The sequence below is a fragment of the Brachyistius frenatus genome, unplaced genomic scaffold (assembly GCF_029030835.1).
Source record: "Brachyistius frenatus isolate BFR_SWC_R1_liver_20210118 unplaced genomic scaffold, ASM2903083v1 Contig_26, whole genome shotgun sequence".
In the NCBI taxonomy this organism is placed as follows: domain Eukaryota; kingdom Metazoa; phylum Chordata; class Actinopteri; family Embiotocidae; genus Brachyistius; species Brachyistius frenatus.
The window spans coordinates 2,510,516-2,537,738 of NW_027210625.1; the positions used below are offsets into that span (position 1 = coordinate 2,510,516).

Here is a 27,223-nt window from a genome sequence, read left to right on the forward strand (position 1 = left end):
TAAGACTCATAAAATCAGCTTTTCCATATTTTTAGATTTGTTAGTCATTACCACAATTACATTTTTTATTACTGTGCTTTTCATACAATTCCTAGTTGAGCATCTACCCCCTCAGAGCCCACATGAATCAACATATTTTAGTCTAATAACATAATTCAAGCTATTGATAACTACATATTCTCCTACGGTAGATACATTCATGTGTTTTGTTCCTGATCTGTTTCAAATATGACTGAATTTGTTTAACTACAACATCAGTATTCATATATTTTTTTTAATAGTAATTGTTAATACTTTTATTTTGAAGGTACTGGGCAGCCGTGGAATCACCACTACAATATGTTGTATGTACCATGTACAACATTTCAAATAAACTGCATACTAAACATGCAATTCATCTTTTTAATTTGATTTGATTTCTGTTGTATGGAATGCAGTGTGCATTTTTCAACCCTGTGCCTCATTTTTTATGTTCATACAAACTTCCAATATGCAAAACAACCGATTCCCATACTTCCAGATTTTTCCCCCTCTCAAACTGAAGGTCGTCGCCCCTCTGGTTTGCACCTTCTTTGTCTGGTCTCTTCTCTTCTCTTCTTCCCCTTACTTTAGGTTGCTTCTATGGGTTGCTTCCCAGGCATGAGTGGGATGGCGGCCCTGCACGGGATCCAGCCAGGTGTTCAGCTGCAGTCCTGCTGGGCCCTGTGAAAATATGAATGTCAGCTTGGATGAATGTCAGGTGGTGACCTTTCATGGAGGCCTGGGGTTTGTAACACAAAGCTGCCATCCCCACCTGGCAGACATATTTTGTCTGCTTGGTATTTGGTATTAATATGAAAGATTATTTGTTTTTATAGAATGCTTCGTGACCTGAGAAATCTCACTCTAGTTGCTATTTCAAACATGAACACCTACCCATAAAATGGCTAACAGCCAAAAATATTGCTCAAGTATAACCTTGTAGCTTGACAAGGACATACACTTGAAATGACACTTCTTCTTTCAAGCCAGGGGAAAACTCTGAAAACTCACATTAAACAAGTGCAATCTTCTGGATCATCACGTGTGCAATGTATAGATCAAGCACCATGGACAGAGACGATGCCCATATAAGGAAAGTGCATACAGTTAGTGTTGCTGACCTTTGATCTGTGTCACTGCCATCACTTTCAAAACTACAACAGCAGACTGGAGAATTAAGATGTTAAAAATTACAGACACAGTTCTTATAATGTGGTAATGCAGACGTTAATTGTGCAGCATACCATTCAATCATGGTTTTATCCTCTTAGAAACGCTTCAATTTAAGTGCCATTATCTCCTAAAGCTTTGATTATTGCAGCAGTCTCCACACATCATGCCAGACTCCACTGATGGAGTGCAGACGACAGAACTCAGCTGCCAGGCTGTAACCGCAGTGATCACATTAATGCCTCTTTCAGCCTCGTACCGGGGCTCCCGGTAAATTTTACAATTGATTCTAACACATTTTCTTTATATTACATTTAAAGTTCTCTGTGGCCTTGTTTCTTATACAAGCCTAGAAATAGTTTGAGGAACTATAGTCTTCAGTGGCTAAGTCTGTAATATCTAAAAATCATTTAAAACAAACAAACAAAAAAACGACTTTTATTAGACGTTAAACACAATTTAGTTTTTCATCTGTTGTATAAAATCAAACGCCTGCTTTGTGTGAAGCACTTTGAAACTTTGTCACAATTTTGAAAAAAATACAAATGATTAAAGGTTGCTCATAAAGTAGCCAAGGATAAAGAAGCTTGTCTAAAAACCTGCACTGTCTATTCCGGATTATTGAAATTGTAATCTTTAAGTACTTGTGTTTTACTAAGTGGACAAAACTTTGAGATGAATGGAAATGTTGCTCAGGTTTAACATGTTTTACTACAGCTGAAAATAAACCAGACTATTATGTAAATAGCATAAATAAAGCACTAGATGGTCAAATGAATCTAATGTCAAGTGCTAACCATGTGACTGGAGTGGCACTGCCACAGTAAAAAAAGGGCAACAGATGTTGGAGGTGTCAGCAAAAGGACAATAAGTTAAAAAATAAATTAGATACATTTCGAATGGATGTTTTGTAAAGAAAAGGTCAAGTTACACACAGAAAGCTGAAATTAAAAACAGCCTGTCAGCTGACTAAAATTCAGACATCTCGGTGTTTTCACATCACATGCTAATAAGACCAGACTCTACAATTTGATTTTCATGTTTCCCCAAATCCCAGAGCTGGGTCGAATCAATTGTGAAACATCTTTTTCATATAAGAGATTGATCCTCAAGTATTGATCTTCTAGATTGAACATGACTTCACACATCGGGATGTTAAACCGAAGTCCAAACCTCTAGGAATCGTTCAAAGCACAAGAAAAAAAGAAACACATGTTTGGCAGGAAACAGGGTGACCTCCACAAAATAATAAGTCAGCAAAAACAAAGAGGACAAACTGGTGCTTTGAAACACATGTTCCCTCCGACCACCAAGAATACACCAATCTTCATGGCTTGCAGAGACAAAGCAGACAAAAACGCTTCCTTTTCCATTTACCGGACAAGCTGCATCAGTAACGGATTTATGACACATGGTGCATTAAAATACATCGGATCACACATGACTAACTCCTCGTTAACGGCTTGTTTTCAATGGACTTTACAGAGATTACAGTGCAAAGTCATCCTTTCATTATCCATGTTATACAAAATAAATGACTGTATATGTGTCTTTCGGGTGACACGGCACTAAAAAGCTCCTCCTTACGTCTCAACAACAAAGACCAGGTACATAATCCCTCTTATTCTTTTAGTCTGTCATCTTGTGCATTGACTCAGCTTTGATGAAAACTCTTCAGACACCTCTGCACCCCTCGCTTGATGACAATCCCATGAAACAAAGACTGCTTGGCCCTGAATGGATGCTGGTTCCTCTGAACCTCTTTGCCAACACTTGCAACCACAGCCGGCTCCACTTGGTGATGAGCCACAAGTTTTTTATCACCTCCAGCTTGGCTTTGAAAATAATCAAATTTCCATTTCTCCTCTGCGATTTCTCTCCTGAATCGTTCCAGATGGGGGGACTCTGCCGCTCGATAAACAAACGATGAGGAACGGAGGCATGTCATTGCTTACAGATACGGGTGCCGGTCTTAATTGCTTGTGGTCGGGCTTGGCTTTTGTGTTTTAAACAGATCGCAGGGGGTTCTTCTTCTCCAATGAGAGTGGGAAGCAAACGCAGTTGCAGGAAATGAAGAAAAAAAAGAAAATTCCATTAACTTGCGTTTCGGATGCAAAAAATTTGCCATTTTACCATTGTGAAAAGCATTACTTTTAAAATATGTAAAATATACGGAACTTCTCTCTCACACACACACACACACACACACACACACACACACACACACACACACACACACACACACACACACACACACACACACACACACACACACACACACACACACACACACACACACACACACACACACACTGAGAGGAATGCAACAATCAGCTGACAGCAGCACGAGTGCCAAGACTACATCTGAGGAATGCAACTGTGTGCCAGTGTATGTGTGACTATTTGCATGAATGTGTGTGAGCTGATGCCATGTATTACCTGACCTTTATAAGAAAAACACTCCACCTCCCCCTCGGAGTTGCTGGTGTACAAGAGATAATCAAAGACAAAAACACTCTATGTATCTAAAGCTCAAACTATATTCATGCACAGAAAATTAATTGTTACTAGTTTTAATAATTATTTCCAACAAAAAGTGGAACAATTCTTTGGGTCTAGTTTTTCAAAGGTGAACAGAGCCGCAGTGAGGCAGGTAGTCCAGTAGAGTGCGCCAAACTCCATTTCTGAGTTAAATTTTTCAACACATGAACACTTTTATCAGTCTGTTTTGTTTACTGGTATTTTCCACAGACTCGGTGGAGCGCTAAATGTGCTTCAGTTATCCTGACAACGGCTGTGCTGATTGATTTAAACACTTCTGTGTGATCAGATTTATTTGAGTTTTTTGTGTAATTAATACTGCACATTGCACCTTCCATTTTCCATCTGCAGCCTGCAGAGCAACAACAGTCTCTCACTGTATTATTCTCACAAACCACAAGTAATATTTTGAGTACATTCTGGACCTGATGCTGTTTTTCTTTTCTTCATTCGCTGCCCTCTCCGGCTCCGAGCAGGTGATTTATCCCGTCTCATTCATCATGCAACTTTTACTTTTTTTTTTTCTCCCTGTTCCTGCCTATCTTTCTGGGAAGGAAAAACATTTAGTTTCTCTCAAATTCTGTCAAAAAAATGAAGTAAAACATGCTGGTCTGCTCCACCCTCTCTAATTCCTCTCCATTCTACTTTGCTCTTTTTCAGCATTCCTTCACACCGACTCGATCTCTTTGCAGAGCGAGGGTCGCAGTCGCTTTCGGAGGCGTCTACAGCCTCAGTTCTGATGAGGCAGGCGAGGGTTTAGCTGACATCTAGGTGGATTGAAAAGACCCAGTTTGAGGTGGTAATACATTTTAAACTGAAGTGACCACGAAAGGGAAGTAGCACCCAGATGTGTTTAAAATTACTGACTGCTCCACTGACCTTTGACACACAAATACAGTACATGCACATAATTACTTTCCTCTCATTCACACACTGTCCGACCTCTTCACCCATCTCATTGAGAGACTCTCCTTCCCCAACAGTTCTGGGAACCACAAGTCACCGAATGTCTGGCCACACATTTTCATCTCGGGCAAAGATCGGACCGGGACGAGAATTATTTTCCTATTAGCTTTTGAGTTCTGTCAAAACAGAGTATCTGATGTCAGCGGACAGCACTTAATGGCAACTCAGAACTAAGAGGCACTTCAGGTTTGGATTTTACCGAGGCTGCTCAAATGTTTCGAGGAAAAAAAAACATCAATGTGAAGCGACGATGGGAAGAATGCATTTCTGAATCTGAAAAGTATTTATGGTGAAGAGAGCTTATTTCACATCTTCCACAGTGCTGCACAGCGGGAAGGAAACACTTGTGAGGCTTTTCCAAGCTTTTAGTTTGGGCGTCGGATATATCCAAGGTTTTGCCTGAACTTCATGCGGTTTTGCCACATTTTTGCTCACACATATTTGCACTGGCTCTCAAGTGGACACTTCACAAGTGAATTAATATTTGTATAGGCAATAACAATGTTTGGTCAATAACCAGATCTGATCACTTGAACTGTGCGGTAAAACCACAAACTCCAGTGGGGAATTCTGCAGTTTGCAGCTGCATAAATATAGTTTGTGTGCTTTGTATTTATCAGGAAAGAACAGCGCACACTTCTTACGCCTCTATATTTAGCTGATAGTCTTCTAGTTACTTGTCAGATTAAGATTTTGAATAAAAAATACACGTGATAAATTAGCAGAATATAATGAAGTGTGTTAAAGATGAAAGCCTTTGCAGATCTCTGACCCCTTGCTAACTTGTTTTATTTGGGGCCCTTTGTCCCTTTCCAGATGTTTTAAGTCAGTTTTCCTCTCCATATGTAATCATTTTTTGTATGCAAATTCAAAATGCACATAAAAATAGGTGGATGGAAACTGATTTCCCCACTAAACCTCAAAGATAGTGTCATGTAAATAATTTGCGGAGGTCCAAAGAGGTAAAATTATTCAATATTTCACAATAAAAGCTTTAAAGAATGGTTATTTTTACTGTAAGACTTTAAATACATATTTGCTTATGCATTTTGCTCACTTTACTTTTGTAGGATACTAAATTAAGAACTGGTATTTGTAATTGAGTGTTTTTAGATTTTTGTATTAGTGATTCTACCAGTGATCGAGATATTCCTTCCACCTCTGCCAACGAGTTTCATGAAGACACAAAAATGCCTGAAAAGTTTCATCCCAAATTGTCCTAAAAACCTGCAGGAGATTTCCATCATTGTAAGATGAATGATGTTGCTATTTAAATTCACAGAGCATTGAAAATATTGTACAGGTGGACCTGAAGCCTTCCAGAGGAGTAGTAATTGGTATAGATCAGAGGCTGGGAGGGGGCTCATATCTAAAAATGACTGCCTGGTGACGTTGCTTTGTGAGAGAATCTCTTTGAGTTTATTGCTAACAATTTCACTTTGATGATAGTTTTCTCAGAGGATTTTCTAACTCTACGTAATGGACAGACCTCAACGAGTCACTGGGTTTCAGTTGTCTGCATTTGCAAACTTTTCTACTTTCTTACACGCATATAATTTTATTCAGATCATAAAGTGGCCCTCAGATCATTTACGGCTTGCTACAACATGCCTACATCGCCTGACTGGTGACGGTAATGTGATATGACGACAGTCTCGAGAAGCTTAATGTGTTACACAGTCTCACCATAAAATATGCCAGTCAGAGAAAAAATATGATCCTCCCTCTCCCTACTGTCCAGATGTTTTTTGCAGTGGAGTATTTACGAGGCATAATAATAAGTACAACTCCGTCTACTTAGGAGCTTAGATAAGAGATACTTTGCAATAAATCTGCCAAATTTAAAGCTGTAATTATAGAGTGGTCTTTTGAAACTAAGCTACCGCCAAAGAGAGAAACGTATCAACGCCTGCTAACCTGACAGATTGATCGCTTGCAGAAAAGTTTTCTTGTTTTTGATTACAAAAGCAAATTTGACACAAAATGATAGTGATTTAATATTTTGAGACTCTCTGAGGCTGCAGCAGTCTGCACGGTAGCAGGAATTTGGACACATGGCTTCAAATCACAGAGTCTGCAGCTGCGGGATCAAAAGACACATTCCCTCCGAGGTACATAAACACTTCCTGTTCGGTAAGTGAGAACTGCGAAGGAATCGGAGACTGAGATAGAAAAGGCTGTTAAGAGACATTAACAGAGTGACAAATATGTAAAGTCACAGCCTTCCTCACAGAAGCCTCAACCTTGCGTCTTGGAAATAGGTTTGCTTGTGCAGCCCCTGCTGCTCCTAAAGATGCTCAAGTTTCAACAACAACAAATTTCAAGCACAGCAAACTTTCAAAGAGCCTCCTGCATTCATAAAACTCTAAACATAAGCTCTCAGGGGAAGCCCTGAAACAAAGGAATATGTGCAACCTTAGCTCAAAAAATGAACTAATAAAAGGCTTTATTTACTCGCTGCATCACGATTAGACTGTTGACTGAAGTAAATTGTTCAAGGAATACTTCACTATTTTGGGAAATCCTTTGATATCTTACCAAGGGTTAAATGGAAAGATTGAGACCACTCTTAGGTCTATACAGTGAATATGAATCTTTGCAAAAGCAGCCGTTAAGCTTAGCACACAGACTGAAAACAGGGGGAAGCATCGAGCCTGCTTCTGTCCAAAGGTTCATGTTTCAGCGTCACGGAAGCTCTTTTTGTCACATTGTTGGATGTGTCATCTTTAGACAGAGAGCGGACAGCTGTCTTCCACTGTTTTCAGTCTTTGTGCTTCAGATTTACAATGTTAATAGAGTGTCTCATCTAAGTTTGGCGACATTCTTAAAAATGAATGTTTTAAGGTACAATAATCACATACTGTTGAAGAAACTAACCAAGATTTGCAAATATATTCTGCAATCTGCTCTAATTTCTTCCTCAACTTGGAGAGGTTATGGTGATCACGATCAGTTATTTTAAATCCACAGTAGATGCAGTCAAAGCGGATGGTTTTGAAGAACATGTTCTTTCACTGCATAGCAACATTTTGTAAGAACTTGGAGTAGTGAGGCTCATCTGGGGCCAAAACTCAGAGTTCACATGAGAAGATCCAGCTACCCCCAGGCCTTGGGACGAAACATGCACATATAACCCAGAAAAACCCCAGAAAACCACAACTGTACTGCAATGAGCATATTTATAAGGACCTGCTTCACAGAGATTCAATCTCTTATCCAAAACTTTTTAGGTAATTTCAAACTGATTTGGGGATGAAGCCGAGTTTCCTCAAAAATTTCCTCCTTTTGCTGTTTTATGAAAAGCACGCAGCCCTAAAAAAACAAACACATATGCATGCATCTTGGGAAGTTCTGTAGGTAGATACATAGTTTATAATCTTCTCTGGATTTAATCTCTCTTGACCTCCTCACATCTGCATAACAGGGTTATCCAGGATGCTGCTGCTAATCACTAAATCCACAACAGCATGTTTTCCAGTGCTCCGAGGACTTCACTATGAATGTTATGGTAATAAAAAACATATCTGTAACCCCGACCATGTGAGCTCCATTTTACTCCCCTAATTGAGAGTTTTTTTCTCTCTTTGGACTTCTTTCCACTGCAGTTAATTAGGTGAGAGTTAAAAACAGCTGTGCAAGTATTCACAAAATCTTATTTTCTCTTTGCTTCATAAAAAGCGGAACTTTCTCTTATCCATGTCTAGTTTATTACTTTATTAAAACAGCTTATCACCACAGGTCATCAGGCAGGCCTGTGAAGCTCATTAGCTGGAAGCACGTTCTTCTGCTGGCACCAAAACAGATCTGCCTTCATGCATTTGCAAGATTCTTTTGCAGCTGAAAAGACTTCTGAAGAAACCAACAACTTGGTCTGAGAGGTGTTTAATATTCATCCATGTCTGTGTGAAGCATGGATCTTTAACTGTTTCCTGGCAGGTGTACACTCAGATATTCTGTGATCAAGCTATGCTGAGAGGATAAAGAGGTGAAAAGACAGACCGCTTTGGGGCTTCTGGTCACAACAGAAGTTGGTCATGTTGTATCATCACATGATCAGAGCTTTTATTAAATTCAGTACTGAAGATTATTTCCATCTCTAACTCTTCTTTTGACACTTTTCTGCCTGAAAGCCTCTTCATCCTGTTTTCTCTTATTTATGCGGGAGACTAAAAACGACACTTCATCTGTTTCATTCTCAAACAGTGGATGAAGAACGTTTTTCCTTTTGTGAAACTAACATTTCTAAAGTGTCAAGACATTCCATTAGCTGATGCTAAATCCTGTCAATCCTTTATTTTAACAAGCATAAAGAAGATATTCTTCCCAGGTGTCTCTTTTGGATTTTCCTATTTTTCTCTCCACATTTGGACAACTGCCAGATATTATCTGCAGAGACTTCTGTCAGCAGAGGCTTCACAGCAGTGAGCTCAGTGAAGCAGGATGTCTTATGAAACATTTGCTTTGCTTCTCTGTTCTCATGTTTCTTTGAATCATCCCAAAGTTACTTTTTTTAAAAAAAAACAACCGAGAAAAAAAGGCAAATGAGCCAATCTCTGCACAGCAATCAGCAAACCATACAAAACCACACACATGAACACGTAACGATAAGTTGTATCATGCCTACAGAGTTCAAAAGTGCTCACTTAATGCAACAGTTACATAAAAGTCCAGCCACGCCAGCCAAAAACGTCATCAAATCCTGCTATGTCATAGGCGATGCATCACTTACCTTTGTGTGTGTGTGCTGCTGCTGCTGCTGCTGCTGCAGGGTGGACTTATCACAGAGCTTTGAGGAGTTTGGGACAGACGCTGAACAGCAGCCTTGGTTGAGGGTTTGGCTTTTATTTACAGGTGGGTGGAGCTGCACGAGCTGAGAGAAGAGAAGCACTGGATCTGAGCATGTGAGAGACGGAAAACAGGATCTGTGTGAGAGAGAAACCACGACTGGAACTGCATGTTTGCAACATTAGAGGTTATTATACACTGAAACAAAGTGAGGGGAAACAGGAAGCCCAATCAGCTGCACAACTATATATCACAAGGAGGAAGATTCTCATTTGTCTTGGACCTCTCAGCACATTCTTTGCATGCAGGAAGATTTAAGGGCAGGGTCTTACTTTGGTTAGCCAGCGCTGGCTGAGGTCAAGCTGGAGCTGAGGGGGGAGGGTTTTGTGGCAACCACAGTACACACACAGTAGTTGACAAAACAATCTCACCACAAGGTCCATTTGGAAGCAGTTCAAATTGTTAAAATTTTCATTTTTCTAAGGATTTAAAGCAATGAGAGAATGTAGCCACATACTATCAGAACTGTTCTCTCCTCATGTTTTTTTTTGTACCCTTTTTTGAGCATAAAAAAGCCGATAAACACACAGATCTCTCCACAAGTACAAAAGTCTGCAGCTATGTTCACCATGTTGGTTTATTCTGCCAGCAACTGGTGGCACATGTCGATACCCCTCAAAACAGCAAATGTTCACAAGAGGAAAAGTCAGACAAATTCATTGGGACTCATCCTCTGGGGACAATGAATGTTTGTACCCAATTGAATGACAATCCGTCCAACGGTTGTTGAGTTGTTTCAGTCTACACCAAAGGAGAAATAACCACTAGCAGCCTGAGAGCCAGGCAGCGATCAAGGCTAAAAAAAAAAGACAACAATCCCAAAAAAACCTCCTAGTCAGTAAGATGTTTCACAGTATATGAAATGTAAGACTCTACACGGCTCTGAAATCCATCACTAAGATGGATGTTTGTGCCATGGAAGGACATTTTCTGAAGCTGAAGAACATCAAGATGCAGTAAATGAGGGGAGCCGAGTTCAGGCTGCTCAGCTCTGCTCTCCCTCACAGAGCTTTTGGTGCAACAAGTAGAAATATTTAGCTTTTTTTTCCAAATTCTTCACTGTGTTAAAGTAACCAGCAGAGGCAGAGGGGAAAACACGCACACTGAACAGCTGGTTCACATTTGAGGAATTATTCTTTGTGCTTTTGTTTGTGTTGCTATTTTAGTTCCTTAACGTGTTGTCATGCAGGAGTTGCTTATAAAGAAAACATTTTGGTTTCCCCCACGACTCACTTGCTGTCAGCTTCTTCGTGCTGAATCTCAGTGCAAATTTGTGCTTGTTAAAGTCATTTGCAATGCAAATAGTCATGACTTCACTCACTGTTCAGTTCATGTAGAAAAGAAAAGAGTCACACACTTATTTCTGTTACTACTTTAAAATAAGATTATAATAGATGGAACTATTCTTCAGTACTCATTATTCATCTTGCAGTCATCACTTTCAAATGAAGTCTGGAGAGCAGAAATCTGTTTTCCCAGCGTGCACCAATGAGAACAAGAAGCAGTCAGCTGCATGGAAATACTGACCTCATACCTGTCTGCATGCAGAATTCCTGTCCATGTAGTTATTAGGCTGTCACTTAGATCTCAAGGCCAAGTAGCTGCAGCAAAAGCTCTTAGAACCTCGGCAGTGACTCCTATTACTCCCCGTTTCCTGTTTCTCAATCAGCTTCCTTTCATGTTGGGCTGGCAGCTCGTAGTCATGAGTAACACCAAGAAGTGGAGCTGTTACAATAGCATATTAATTTAGTTTGTGTTTTGCATCTAGTCTGGATTCCTTGCAATGTGTAAAGTAGGATAAAGTTGAAAGTGGGATTAATGACTGAGACTCATCCAGCACATTCACATTCATTCACATGTTTTTGTCTTAATAAATTGGCACTATTAAACGGGCATCACTCTCAAGACCAGAAGCATATCCAGTGAAGCGGCTCCAGGTTTTTCCTAATGTTGCAACAGCTATGAAACGACTTCCATATGATTGACTTAAACGTGATCAATCCCATCACCGTGAATACAATTTGCTGGTGGGCGTGGATTTTGTCTCTCATTTGGCAAAAAAATGTAAATATAATGAGCTCTAAAACCAACAGAACTCAGAAATGAAGTGAAGGCTGCAGAGAGATTTCTTTTCCTGGCACCTCTCTGACATGATTATTTAAAGGCAACATGAATACAGTCATGGCACTCTTTAGAGCAGCTTTGTGGCAAAATCATTTTAACCTTTGTCTGTAAATTACAAAGATCTGAGAAAAGCAAAACAAATCTCAACAGTAGGCTTCCTCTGAGTCTCCCAGGTTTGATGTGTGTTCACATGTACATGCACTAATTTGTAAATAGCTAACAGAGATCCTGTCTCTCACACAGGATCTTTTTGTTCAGTGCAATCTGAAGATTTTGTCTCATACCAGATTTTCGTCGTCAACAGATGCAGCTCCTGACTTTACTTACATGATGTCATTACATGAAACGCAGCAAACTAAATACTAGATCCAGCTGTGAGGCAAGAAGGCCAATGGTCCTAATGTGATGAGGCAGAGCTGTGTATACATTCCCAATCACAACATATAGTGCACAAAGTAAAGGTTATACATCAGTCAACACTGTCTGCAAAACTTCCTCACAGTGAAACAAGCAAACCCACTGATTCCTGCTGGAACCACTTACTAACTGCGGTGACGAGCTGTTTGCTCTCTCATGACCACCTCTGGATTTTTCTGTCTGGCTGTTAATCCGGTCGTCTCAGAGCCTGCTTTGAGTCGGGGCTGCAACGCGAATGTTCCTCTCCATCTTTGGGTGGATGGTTTGGAAGTTTTTGGCAGAGGGACTGCGAGGGGAGCGAGCAACCGCATACAAAAGGTTCTGGAGACGACAGATTGTCTTCATCCCTTCATTAAAGCCAGCCTGCTGAGTGAGCGGCACCAGATCTGGCACAGGGTTTTAAAGAACATTTTTTAGACCTCTCACTTTTGAGCTGGTAAATGAATTCATCTAATTTAGCACCAAACATATAATTTTACCAATTAACTGGATAAGTAAAAACATACTGCTGGAGGCATTACAAGAACATTTAGGGGACCACAAAAGTCATTGGGAGGATGAAATTCTGGGGACGAGGAATGCCTGTGTACAATTTAATGAGCAACAGTCCAATAGATGTTAAGATATTTCAGTTTCCGTTTGGAGAAATAGCTTCAAATTCCAAACCTTTACTCCAATGGCAAACTTGTGCTGACTAAATATAGCTTCTACTTTGAAAATGAAGGGACGAGTGAAGCATTAAATACAACTGCAACAACACAAAAGAACTGTTTACCTTGGTAATATCAGCTTCATGGGCCTTTCTGGCTCCCGTCTTACTGATTTGCACTCAAAGCTCAGGTGTAAACACAGGTGTAACCAATAACATTAACAACAGTTTTGTTCTCTCTCGGCCATGCCTGTGTGATTATGAGCTTTTCCTGCTGTGATATGTCACAATTAAAGTAGTCATGAGTTAAGGTAAAACTATCTGTGCATTCAAAAATCCATACTACCATACTACTTAGCATGCCAAAAAAAAGATTCAGTATCTCCCAACTCATAATATATTAAATATAGAATGCCAAAAGTACCAGGATGTTCTACTACATCCGGTCGTATTTTACAGTCGACAGGCCAGCATGCTACCCGGAAGATACATCACATCGACTGAGCCACAGAGAGAGTTGCAACTCGCAAAAGGAAGAAGTACAAGAAGATGAAGCATTAAAAAAAAGAGGCACACTTGTTCCAAATTACATCCTTTTTCTTTTGACTTCAAATGTCACTTCCAAGAAATCTGTTTTTGATTAGTAGTGGCAAAATGACATGTGCTTGTAATATTTAAAGTAAATTCCTGGATTTGAAGTTTCTGACATAATATTCTGATGTAGAACTGTTTACAGCTTTATGCAGACAGATCGATCACTGGTGGAAAACTGTTCATCACCACAGTGTTTCTGGCCTGACTTTGTTTGAATTACAGCAGGGGAATAAATATCCACAGAGCAGATACTGAACTATTAGACATGAAAGAGGCTGAATGCAAAGTTTTTCCAATCCTAAAACACAGTTTTGGACCTTTTTTTTTTTTTTTTTAAAGCAGAATGGACTCTGTTTTTCTGAAATAAATTTGCTCACTAAATATAATGTACAACATGGACGCTTTAATGTAAAATAGTGCTTGGCAAGGTTTTTAAGAAAAGAAAGAGCCCCCACAAACAGCAGACATGTGCTTTTAAAAAATGTAAATTGCTCAGAAGGACAATTATCATCATAAACATGTCGCAGTGAGCGGGCCTTTCACTCTGGCATGCTACGTGGGCCAGCTTGTGAAAACATTGTACCCGGTTGGAGAAGCAGGAGAATATAGTTTATTCATTTTGTCACTGTTCAGTTTGCCTTCGGTGAAGTCAGGCCAATTACAGAGCAAACCAAAGCACGTCACTTCCACGTGATATCACAGGAAAAGGGTCGTTAGCTGCTAACCGCCTTTACCCACATTTCCTGTGGTCATTAAGTCTGCAGTGAAGACAGAAACAGGGCGATTGTACGGAAAGAAAGCACCTCCACTCTGTGCTATAAGCCTCCTTTCTTGCTTTGTCTGTATGCTGTTAATATGTCAACACAGGGAATGTGTATGGATGACAGTGTGGATGGCAGGTATCCTGGAGATCCTTTCCTGTTTGAATGTTTTCCCAAAAGCACGATTGCAATCGTCAAGGTTTAGCAGACCCTGAATAATGAATGATTTTACGTCACGTATCTGGCTCAAGTAAGCGATTGGATTAGCTTTCGATCAGGGAGCATTGCAGTGTCATTTTACATACTGGTGCGTTGCTGGTAGATAACATGATTCCAGATGTGTTGTTAACTTGCATTAGTACGCCCTGTTTCCCTCGACCGGCATTATCCTACACAGACGGAGGATTTTTTTTTCCCCACTTTAAATCAATGCAAAATAAAACTATGCATAATTGTGTCTGTGATGGTGAGTTTACTTAAAAACGTAAAGTGCATTATCTTCAAGCTGCATTGCATTAAGGATTAAAAAACAATTAATATGACTGTTAGTGGATTAACCCCCTTATTGATTAATTGGTTTGCCTCAGTGATGGTTTCTTGCCTCTGATTATCTCCCGCTGATCTCATGTAATCTATAGTTTTCCCCTTATTGGTGGAAATGTATGAAGAACACATCATAGATGTAAGATTTCGAACTACATCTGCAATAGCTGTTCACGTCTTTACTCACTTCATGTCAGCATCCAATTTCTACAACTCACTGAAAATTCTCAAACCAAACAGTTCATAACAAAAACGTTCTGTTAAAAAGTCTCCAAAGCCGAGTTACGATAACTCTGATGACATCATCAGGGTTATTTTCTCAGACCTGAAAAAGCTCCTCATTAACCACACAGGCACTAAAACAGTGTTTTTTCAGGCTGAAAAAGTCTCCATCAATAGAGCTATTGTGTGCAGTTCTTCTGTTCCTGTTCTTCTGGTCAGGAATGTAACGGTTACCTACAACAGCATTAGACTAATTTCATTGACGAAAACGCCAAATATGATCCATAACTGTTTACTTAGTCTGCTTTTCTGCAGTCTGTCAGTCATAGACTCCTACACATTGCCTGGCTGCTGTGATGTTCGTACTGTACTTCCACACACACACACACACACACACCCACCCACACACCCACCCACACACACACACACACACACACACACACACACCCACCCACCCACCCACCCACACACACACACAAACCTGAACATATCTGCCTGCCAAAAACCCTTTATAAATAAACTGACCGGACAAGACAGTAATATGATTAAAAGCACTGGTACTTTCCCCACTTTCATCCAACTGCTGTGAACTATGTTGTCATCTGACTTTGAGCACACTTCATCGGCCTTGAACACGAGGGTAATCTCTGCCCGTCGAGATTACTGCATGCATATACGAGAGAATACCACAGTTTTAAGAGAGACTCCTGATCAAATGTTTTATTTATTGGCCCGTAAGTTTGAGCCAAACGCTTGGTTTGCATCTCATTTCTCTGCTGCCCTTGGAGCAGGGTCCAGGTATGTGTGGACTGGAAACTCCCACAGTTTGATGGTGGGAAGTAAATTAATAAGGTTTAAATGGACTCAAAAAAAAAAAAAAAAGCTCACTTACAGCTTGAAAAGCTGCTGAGTCACCGTCTGTTCATCTGGTTCTGTGTCTGGCCAAAGTCTGGGCCCATTGGGTTTGGAAATATACTTTTGCTGCTCGAGCTCAGTGTGTCGGGACATTTCCATGCAAATAAAGGAACATTTTTCAGTATCACTCATGGGGGATTTAGAGATGTCTGGAAATATGCTAAACATTCCAAATGGCCCTTTTACAACCACTAATAATAAAAGTTTGAAATGCATACAGTATGCTTTAGTAGAATAGTGCCAATGAATGAACTATTTAGTCAATAAAATGTGAGACAAAAATGCGTCCCTCGAGCCCAAAGTGACATCCACTAACATGTTTTGACCAAAAAACTATTTGAAATACAAATATATTCAGTTTAATACCATTAAAGACAAAGGAGAGGCTATTTTTTGCTGATTAATATGCTATTTAATTGATCAACTAATCATTTCAGCTCTCCTATTTTACACATAGAAAATTTAAGTTATTCTGCAAAAAAAGCTCCTATTCTATTCTTATTGATTTGAAAAGGCACTTTAAGGTCTTTATTAGATTTAAGGGTTTGCAGGACAATGAAGATGTGAAGATCATATTAGATAGATGATCCAGTCCATGTTTTACCATGCCTGCATATTATGTTGTATGCCCGCTGACTGACTGCAAGTGTGTTGAAACCTCATTCAGCGGAGAACAAGACAATATTAAGCTAAATGTTAACAGGGAATGCTGCAATTATGAAAATGTTTTCCCATACATTAATGATCATTGCATGTCTCACTCTGCAAGCCAGTTAATGAGCATCATTAGTGCATATAATTGCAAAGGTGTGACTATGATCTTTGAAGCTGTATTTCTTTTGCAGTGCAAAACTAAGAGGATGCAGACGACATCAAACAGAACATAAACGAGTGATAAAACGGGTTTAACAGCAGTTCCTGTGGGAACAGTAGCAAAGCAGTACAGTGTGGATTCAGGAATTAGGTTGCAACAAGAACTCATGTCCAGGGGACCAAATAAATATTGACTCTGAACAATGTGCAAGTGTTAGAATCTCCGTTCTCACACTCAAATGATTTTAATATGGCTAACGACACGTTAAAGGAATATTTCTACTTCTTATAGAGGCTTTTCCTCGCTGAACGCACAATCTGGGCAGAAAAACTTTTTGTCTCGATTCATAACTTGCACTGTTTTATTCAGTTAAGCTTATATTTTCTGTCTATGTTATGTTGTTTTCATATTTTAAACCCTGCTTGTATGTCTTTTATATGATCTGTTCTGACTGCTGTCAATGTAATGTCCTTTGCCTTTTTGTTGTAGCACTGTTGCTGACTTTAGCACAACAAACTACAGTTTGATTTGAGTCCATTTCAAATAAACCTGTTCTTGCATCAACACCCCTGTTAGATGCATGCATGTACCCGATCTGAGGTGACCTTCAGAAAGAAGGATGGTATTGTTTTAGCTGTAACATTCAATTTGATTTCAAACAACTCTGCTGTACTAAATAGGAAGCAATGCCAATCATTTCTATATTTTCCCAGGCAGCTGCGCTCATTTTTAAAGTATGAAGCAAGCATTCATTTCTCTACCTTACAGTTACTCTAATAGCCAGAAGGTTTAGGTGTGTGCACTTATTTTCTAACGTAAGTAAGCTCATGTTTTTTCAGTGTCAGCGAAGCCGTGTGACATTCAGGAGATGAAAGTGTGAAATATTATAGCTCGAAAAAGGAGCCAAACTCTTGTCTCTTTTCCATGAAACATGACTGTCAGAGCTGTCCAGACAAATTAAGGGATAATTTCCCCATAAATGATGGATTCCTTCTCCCCCACCTTTTCACGCAGGCCATGCAAGAGTGGGTGGGTGAGAATTTACAGCCACCTCCACTGTGGGTAATTTGCAGCGTACATTACACACTTAGAAGTATGAAGAGCACCAAACCACAGGTATTTCTGCCCCATGTTGTGAAACAGTCAAAGGAATCATGAGAGCGTCATGTGTTTTCAGGAACATTTGTCAAATAAAGGAGCGTGATGTTAAACAGATATTGTTTCTTGTGCACGCCACTGAGGCAAAAAGCTGAATTCCTTGATGCTTGTGTGTCAGATGAAGCCACAAAGCCCTGTTTTATTTCTGCACTTGGCAAAATATTTGCATGAATATCTACAAAACAGGCTCACTTTTACGCCTCACCAACCAGACCAAGGCTCTGCGCTCACCAGACGTCAGGCACCGAACGTTGATCCCAGATTCTGTCTGTTACGGGTTTAAAAGCACAGACACATACGGAGACAGTCACACAAACCGGCTCTACTTCTATCCAAAGCTTCTCAGCCATCATTAGGAGACTGTACTCTTTAAAAGGTGCAACACAAAACGCAGATGGATAGATTTCTTGACAGGCAAGAAAAACTGACTTCATGCATGTGTATTTTGTGTGTGTGCATCCAGAAACAGCAAAACTGAGTCAGCCAAAAGCAGCAGAAGTCAAAGCAGACAGTGCAAACAATTCCCAGCATTCCTCTGAAGAGTAGAATAAACTGATCCTGGCCTTCTTTCACCCCACAGGCTGAGACACTGAGCGTGGATGTGTCCAGTGTTGTGATGGCCTCCAACGAAGACGCCTATTATTAACAAGCATGGAGACGTGTCTAAATGAAATCTGTTGTAGTTTTTTGGATTATAACCTTGAATTTATTTTTTTGGGGCTATTTTGTAAAAATACATACTTTGCTTATAATCTTACTTAACATTGGAAGTGATACATTTACACTAGATGCTACTCTTAAGATCAGAAACAGAAAGGTACAAATGTTATGAGGGGGGATCAAAGAGCTCAGAGACTGTTCCTGTTGCACACGTGATGTGCAAGGAGCAGGAGGAAGCTTTAACCTTCGTGAGTAAGCATTCCAAGTTTTGTCACAAATTTCAGTTATTCTGAAACATTAAATCACCCATATGTGGAAGGCTTTTATCGACACCATCAGGGCTCAGTGTTTCGATATTTATCTAGACTTGACTCGCATCCTACTGATGTCAAATTATTCTGCCATCATCGCTGGAAATCTGAAATGCATGTGTCATTTCAAAGACCGGGAGCAGAGAGGCGACTGGAGAAAGTGGGAGAGTCAAAACAGAGACAGAACGATAATAAGAACGTAGCCAGACCAAAAAAGGAGAACAAAAAGGCAAAGACGGCTACTGTTAGTGTTCACAGAGGGTGTGCGCCTCCTCGGCAGCTCGGTTCTGTCTGGACCCTGTTTGTCCAGTTTTGATGGACTCTCTTCATGTGCCAGGGGAACAAGTTTTTATTGGCTCAGGCCAGTCCCATGCAGAGAGAGGTTGCTGCCTGAGAAGCCCCGGTAGAGGCTCGTTGAGGTTTACAACTGCTTAATCCAAACAGTAACACGTTTGTCTGCCTGTCTGGGTTCATTGTGTGCAGCTTTGGTTTCCAAACTATTTGTTTTGTCACCTCAAAATGAAGTAATCTCCAGTGGGGAAGATACAAATCCATACAGCATTTATCTTGTCATCTCTTCCTCACACCCAGGCTGGGAACCACTGACAGGAAATGATCACAAAGCCTTTTTCTCTCTCTCTCTCTCTCTCTCTGTCTCACACACACACACACACACACACACACACACACACACACACACACACACACACACACACACACACACACACACACACACACACACACACACACACACACACACAGCCATAAAATATGGAATTCCTCTTTATATTTGCATCGCAATACGCTCCGACTATCAATCACCACAGACCAAAGAGGTCTTTAAAAGCTTAACAAACATTAACTGTCAATAAAACTGTGGGACAAATACAACAATTTACATTTAGACATTTCCATCCATACATTTGATGGGACACACTCAGCTGATTAAAGTGAACTCAAGTCTGTTACATGAGATTCAGCACGCAGGAGGACTAATTGACTGCAGGTGTGTGTTGAGGCATTTCACCTCCTTTTTTGGGCTACTGGTATTTATTGCATTTTTCACATGTGCTGTTCAAAAAGGAAAAAAAAAAAAAAAAGTCTGGCCTATCGAGGATATCTGAATATCTGTTAAGAGTTATAATGCTATAATTTATTTTAGTAACTGCATCAGGCACAGACATGCAGTTCTGACACAGTTTAACATGAAAAAACTGTGATAATCTGGCATATGATGATTTTAATTTCATTTTCACGACAGATCGTTCAAACTGATGGCATAATCCTGTGGTGAAAGATTCCTTTAATACGATACCATTGCAGTTCATTGCTCCTCATGGACAGCTTCTCTTGTCACCCTTGTTTAGAGGTCGGGGCAGCGTCCCTGCTGCTGGCAGGGATTCACTGTGATGCTTGTTGGACAAAAGTGTTAAACAAAACTGAAGAATGTTCTACTCACACAGACACTATCCACAAATTGCCTGTGCATTTGCAAGAATTGTCCAAATGTTTAGTCTAATGCATTTCTATTTTTCATTTTGGTTTCCAAGCACCTACAAGACACCCTTCCTTCCTGCGATCTCCTTTCCTGGTGGATTCCACACAGTGAAGCAAAACAACTGACTATAGTAACAAGTGCTTTGCTCTTTGTGTACATCAGCTTGTACAGATAAATCATATTTCCTAATTTCTCCTTTTACCAAAGTTCTTCAGAAACAACCCTGTTATTTCGAGAAAATATGGTTCCGGCTCTTCGCACTAATGATTAAACCAAAGTTGTTATTCCTCAGTGGTTGTCTTTGGCATTTCAAAAACCACATTTAAGAGACACATCTTCCTGTGAAGTGCTCTCTCTCTTGGTTTGAGTTTGCAGTGCAACTGGCACAGGACCTGAGTGGCAGGATTCACACTTTGCCTCCACACTAAGATTAAGATGCACAAATGTCTTCCTGCCCAGCGAGACTTGGCTCGGCGGCTCGTACATGTGTCACAAGCCTCACCTCCTCTGGTGTCAGCCCTCGTTCTCAGTAGTACATTTATACAGGGTTTTCTTTGGCAGTGGTTCGGAGACCGTCTTGCCTCAGTGTCCAAACTAAACAGAGAGGCATAACAGGGGAGAGCAGATGGTTCAGCATGGCACGCAAAGAGTCTGAAACTAAATAACTGTCACACAAGAGGCAGCCTTCTGTTGGACAGCACTCTTTACCCTTGACACTAATATTTTAACAGATGTTAGCCCTCTGCTGCATGAATTATACATTACTCTGGCTTTAGCAGCACCAAAAAGCTTGCTTGTTTTTAAATGTATCCTTTCATCTATTGCGTGGAGCCACATCGCTTGACTTAATCGAAGGTTGTTCCAACCCCAACGCGCAACACTAACCCAATTTCTCCTCACTATATTCATCTGAAACATGACATCAAATAGTAAAATACCTAAAAATTGTACTATTTACAAATGTGAGGGTAAAAAAATACTTCTGAAGCTTCAGGGTGCTGGTGTGCATTGGAGTTAACATCCATTGCATTGCCCCCTGACGGCAGCTAGCACTAAGTGCAACCATGCAAAAATAATTTGTGCAACTCCAAACGCAGCATACAGTATGGCTCTATGGCACTTATGCTTCATGACTATTATAAGTCATTAAATACTGATAAGTATTTTCAATGCATTCCCTTTATGTATCACATTACACCACGAGGCAGTAGCCTCAATAGTGTATAGATATTTTTTGTAAATAGGAAAAATATTGAGAGGTCATTTCATAAGTGCCTAAATACAGAGGGACGTTTATCCAGCCACAAGTGGAAAGACATGAGCAATTTGTATGTAATCCATGACCCAGAATTCCTTGGGCCATGATCCTGGCAGCCTGCTTGGACTCCGTCCGTAAACAAGATCTGATTTCTGAAATTGACGTTATTGAGGTAACATTCCCATGCCTCGTTTCTCTCACGGTTCCAGGTTTGGCAAACACAAGCAGAGAAAGTCAGAGGAAAAAACTAAAGTCGTTCTCAGAGTAAACTCATTGCTCACGATAAGTTTGCTGGAGAGGAAAGTTGATTTTATTGATATTAGACTATTAAACTTAATAGCAGGATACAGATCCATCATACCCGCCCTGCGCTTGTATTACTTTGGTCTTGGCTGGGTCAGCGTGCCTGACCATTAGACAAAACTCTCACTAGTTGGATATGTGTGTAAATGCAAAGCTGTGAGGGGGGGAAAAGGAAATCCCCCATCAGGTTCTGTGGATTACAGTCAGACTGAAAACGAGCCTCCCACTGTAGGAAATGTCAAGGATCAAGACCCAAGGTGGAAAAATAAAACAGGACTGTAGCTGTTAAGATAAAAGTTACTCTGGCTGTTCGTTTGTGAAGCAAATGCTGGCAGATGATGGAAATCTGTCAGTTCAGACTTAATTTGTAACTTAAGAAGGTGCCTCAAAACATTCCAACTGTCAGCACATTTTGTTCCCCTCCAGCCTCACGGACAGCGAGCGTGGGGTGTTTTTCTTCCTCTCTACTCAGACCAACTGATTGAGAGTTAATGTAAGATTAACAATGTTACACCCAAATTGCTGCTCGACCGTCCAAGAATTACCAGAGGGAAATTACAGCCGTTCACCAGCGCGAGTGACTGTGACAGTGAAGGAGAAAGATGAGGTGTGATGAGATGTCTGCTGGCTCCCACGAGAAATTAGAGTTGGCTTCGGAAACATCTTATAACTTCATGTAATCTAAACATTCACTATATTTTTACGATGCATTGAGCTGTGATTTCTGCTCTACAGTAAGTTTCCCGTGACGAGGATAAAACAGGAGTCATAAATTAAATATCAAATATAACTCAGTTTGTCATGAGGCGTCAGTGACAAGTATTCACTCATCCGAGGTGTCCTCGAGTCAAAATTTAACCTTAAGTCAGCAATGTTTATGCTCTGTAGCTGGCCAACCTTTGACCTCCTCCTCTGAGTTTTCCACCAATTAGGCTCAATTCTGTGGTGAACCATTTTCTAATGACACCAAATATTTAATTTATAGCCGTCATTTTGACGTTATAGTGGAAACAGCATCAAAGCCTTAATAAGCACCCACATGTGAATTTAGTGTTGTAAAAGTCACATTTTATTTCTGAATAAAGGACAGAACATTAAAACTGTACAAAAACGTATATAATCTACATTTAATCTCAGTGGAACATAACTTGTAAAAATGTATCTTCTAAGAAACAAAACCTGCAAGAGATTTTGTGGTGACCCTTAAAAAAAAAAAAAAAGAAAGTTATTTTTAAAAGTTTTACTGCAGACCAAAGTGGTGAACTGACCGTCATTGCTTTTCCCTGGGCCACTAAAAGAGTGATGTCACCAGATAGCACCAAGTATCCTTGAGCAAATCTATGCCAGCGGAGTTGCTCAGCAGTCAAACGTGTTCAGCACCTGCTGGCAATCCTCTTGGATCTTCTCAGACTAGCAGTCTGTGCCTCATCAACAGCTTTCCTTTTGCTGTGTGAGGGAGCTGCCTTTTGTGTAGTGGACAGACCTTCCCCTGCTTTCGCTTTAGTTAGACGTTTCGCCTGAGCAGTCCTGGCGTCCTTTCTCTTCCCTCTCACAGCCTGTACCAACGCTTGTGAATATAATTCTTGCTCCTCGACCTTCCTCTGAGTCGCTCTGGTTGCTTTAAGTGGCTTTGCCGGCTTGTCTGCTGCAGCTCCAGGCTTCTGTCTGGGCTGCTCTTTTTTTGATGTCTTTAAAGCCTCACGTGTGTTCTTATTTGCATGATTATCGTTCACACTGGGCTGATTGTCTGTTTTGCCATCTGTGCCTTTAGTGCTTGATGAATTGGTTTTCACATAATCAGCAAATCTGACCTTTTTTTTTTCATTTCCTTGACATTTCATTTGACTCTTTGTGGTTTGTAAACCCTCTGAATGTCCTTCTTTTCTGGTTTCTGTTGCTTCTTGGGTGTTCGTCTGCATTTTGAGAGATGTGTAGGCTTCCTGTGACACGATATGAAGTAAATCCTTCAGTTAATGGATGCAGCATTTTCCCTCAGGTGAAATAATTTCATGGAGAGAAATTATTGGGTATAAAATGAGACTAAAGCCGATTCTCACCTCTTTGTGTGCAAGTTCAGATTTCAGGTCAGATACCTGCCTCATCAACTCCTGAATCGTCAGCTGAAAACAGACACAAATAGTCTGAAATAACTTGAATACTTAACAGTTAAAAAGTAAAAAAAACAACAAAAAAAAAACTTACCTGTTCAATGGCAAATTGTTTTTCAAGTTGCCCTTTCTCTTTAGCTCCTTTGTTCCTCCTTTGAGATAAAAAAAATAAAATAAAATTAACAGCCATTTTTTCAACTGTAATTAAAATATCAAACAGCATTTATGAGACGGGAAAGGTTTTAAAGCTTCTTGTAATCAAATGGATGTTATAGTTTAATCTTTTACACTAGCTTAACTTGGCATGATACTTTAAAATGTGATGTGGACCAGCATTATCTATGCATGGTGTTACTTTTTATCCACCATCCTCTTCATCTGACTGAGCTCAATCTTCTTCTCTTTCACGGCCACTTGAATGTTCTCTACCGTCACCATATCCAGGAGAGACTCGGCATCCAGGTCTGTTAAGTCGGTTGTTGGCGATACCATTTTGAGGACCGCCTTTACCCACTCAGTGACCGCCTCACAGGACGGGAGCTGACGGAAAAACAGGTTCATCAGGATCGTCTTTCCAATCACAAGTTTATGACTTCATGAAGAACTGGTGATTCTGCAGCTTCAGTGCGCTTATGTTTATGTAGTCTCTTGTTCTTTTGGGTCTTTCCTCTTATCTAAATGGACTGTAAAAGCCAAACGACCGATTTCAAAAGGATCCATCATTTTAACTTCAAATTTTTACCACCGCTGACGGTGAAGAGAAGAATTTTTTATTTTTAAATTGTGCTATTATAGGGGCAATATAAAACGCCAGTAAAAATGCCTACACAATCGAGATTTAACATTTGGTGAACGTTATAATGGTAAAAAGGTCAGATGTGCTGTAGTATTCAGCTGTAGAACTATAAAGAAACAATGAGCTGCTTTTGGAGGACAACCTCTGAAACCTTGAACAGCTGATAAGTTGACATTTTGAAGATATGGTGTTCACAAGATTAAAATGTTATCCTGCATGAATTTTGCCATCTGATGCAAAACCTTTTGCGTTTTTTGGATTTCAGAGAGACTCACCTCGTTGAGCTCAGCTTGTATCTTCTCTCTGGAAGCATATGCCAACTCTAATTCCACGGTTTCCTTTTTCAACAAATTCTGCACCTCTTCCAGATCTCCCTGAGGAGCATCAAAATATCATACCATTTTAGATGTGCAGCTCTTGGATGTTATTGTAAAATGTCTAAAACTTACCTGCAGTTTCTTAATAAGTTGCTCTTGTTTCATCTTTTCAATAAATTCCAAGTCACTTGCAATCAACTCATACCCCTTCATCCTCTTTAGCAGACAGTCAGGGTCATCTGTTTTTAAAATGTTGCAGCAAAAGAAATCACTTAGTATAGGAAAAAAATGTGCGAAGATGAAGCAACTTTATTTCTAAAACTGTAGCTTTACGAGCAGCATACAGTATTAGAAAACTGAATTAATCTAGTGGATGTCATTTTGCAACTGAATAAAGTTATTTTAAATACAATCTCAAGACAAAACCAGGATAAATCCAGGAACTTTAAAGTTCAGGAAGTTTAAAAGCATCATATCAAACAAGTCAACTAAAACAAAGAGACATCACCTGTTTTTGTCTCAGAATAGCTGAAATCAAGCACCTTGTTTTGGTCATCTTCACCCTGACCTTCAGTCTGTTGAAAAGAGGTAAAAAGATGTGAATCATGCTTACATGATACGGCTTGATTAAAAAGGAGCTGTGAAATAATGCATGTACCTTAATTTTCTGCAGTTGGACCTTAAAATCCTCACTTGGATTTTCTTCACAAAAGTGCTGGTGTCTCGTGTCCATTAAAGGAGGAGTCCTGGGGAGTTGTTGCCATGACGGGTTGCGTCTCACGACTTCAAAATACATGTCAGACATGTCTCTTTCTCTCTCAGTGTCCACGCACCATCAGTTCACCTCTGCAAAGTCCTGCTGCTGTTCCCTGCCCTGTTTTAATCACGAGTGTATGATTGTTTTCAGCTGTGGCTCACAGCGGACAGCTGATTTCTCATTTTGACCAGTAGATGGTGACAGATTCCTTTAGGTTTGACTCTCACGTAAAAATGTTTGAAAGTGGTTTCATTTCACAAAACGGCAACAAAGGCTGTAAAATGAACATTCAGCACTTTTTACATAGTTTTAACATTTTATGGATGTAGCACACATACAAAACTAAAATCTAAATATGACTAACCTTGATTACAGTACCTTTTGAACTATTTAATAAAATACAGAAACAGAACAACAGTACTTGTTCTTTACTATACTTTATTGTACTTTATACTGTACCCCGTCATTACTTGACAGATATGATAGCTACATTTACTAAATTACTATATACTGGTATGTTTAAACCTTTTATGGATTAAACAAACATTAAGTTTATCATTAAAATGCTGATGCTAAGTATATTTTGGTTATACTTTTGAAATGAGTACTTTTAGTCAAACCTTTGTGCATTGTTTAACAGCTACTTTGACTTCATTAATTAAATGCTTTGTCCACCATTGCTGATGGAAACTGGAACACAGTGCACAGACACACTTGTGGACTAACTTCACGGTCAGTATTAAAATGTGATGTTGAGCAGCACTTTGGGCAACTTCTTTTGTATTTACATGCTATATAAATAATATCATATGAGTACAATTGACTTCATTAATAAACAATTTTAATCAAGTCACCATTTGATTTTGGATATGAAGCTGCCGTGTCTTCGGTTCTCTTAGAAAATATTGAGCCGTGCTTGAACTCTGCAGAATAGACGGACAGACAGGCAGGTGTGCAGACAGACAGATGGGCCCTGACACAAAATAGGCAGAACCAAAACCCTGTCTATCTTTAAACCGAGCTGGTGGTGTCACACTGCCAGTCCCACATGTTCAGTGGAGCTCCAGGAACTCTAGAGGAGAGTGCTGAGTCGTAAATACCTCTGTTTTTAAACTGCCCGCTCCCATCATGCCGAGGGAGAGAGGAAGGAGGAAGAGGGTCAGAGAGTGTGTGTGATAAATCGGTTCTTTATGACGCTAACTTGGCATAGGTCAGTGGAAAACATTTGCATGGTTTTACATGGCAGCTAATAAATCATTCCTCAATACAAATCATATAATATCACATCATATAGTCTCATCTTCCTCATACCGAGAATTCCTCTCTGGTGTAACTATCTGTGTCTACCGTGGATCTGCTTTAGCAGTGGCAGGAAGTGTTAAGCATGCGGCATACTGACACTTTGCTGTTGTTGAAATGTTTTAACTGCACTTTCTTTATAGATGAATGCCAAATTCAATAAAACTTGTAATAAA

General features: G+C 39.9%; 2 protein-coding genes across 2 annotated transcripts in view; both read right to left on the reverse strand.

The window, feature by feature from the left end:
• The window catches only part of LOC138620752 (collagen alpha-1(VIII) chain-like), a 97,078-nt gene that overhangs the window by 5,484 nt on the left and 64,371 nt on the right, over window positions 1-27,223 (reverse strand). The window contains exons 2-3 of the mRNA XM_069698218.1: window positions 9,428-9,568; window positions 515-702 (exon numbers count right to left, since the gene is read on the reverse strand). The gene's annotated coding sequence lies outside the window, so the exon portion shown is untranslated. The remainder of the gene's footprint in view (window positions 1-514; window positions 703-9,427; window positions 9,569-27,223) is intronic.
• On the reverse strand, window positions 22,917-25,538 carry LOC138620708 (protein P54-like). The gene is made up of 7 exons (XM_069698116.1): window positions 25,500-25,538; window positions 25,124-25,230; window positions 24,950-25,048; window positions 24,234-24,418; window positions 23,973-24,030; window positions 23,828-23,890; window positions 22,917-23,710 (listed from the first exon to the last, which is right to left on the reverse strand). Exons 2-7 carry the CDS (start codon window positions 25,202-25,204, stop codon window positions 23,144-23,146), a joined length of 1,053 nt encoding a protein of 350 aa, XP_069554217.1. The 5' UTR covers window positions 25,205-25,230; window positions 25,500-25,538; the 3' UTR covers window positions 22,917-23,143.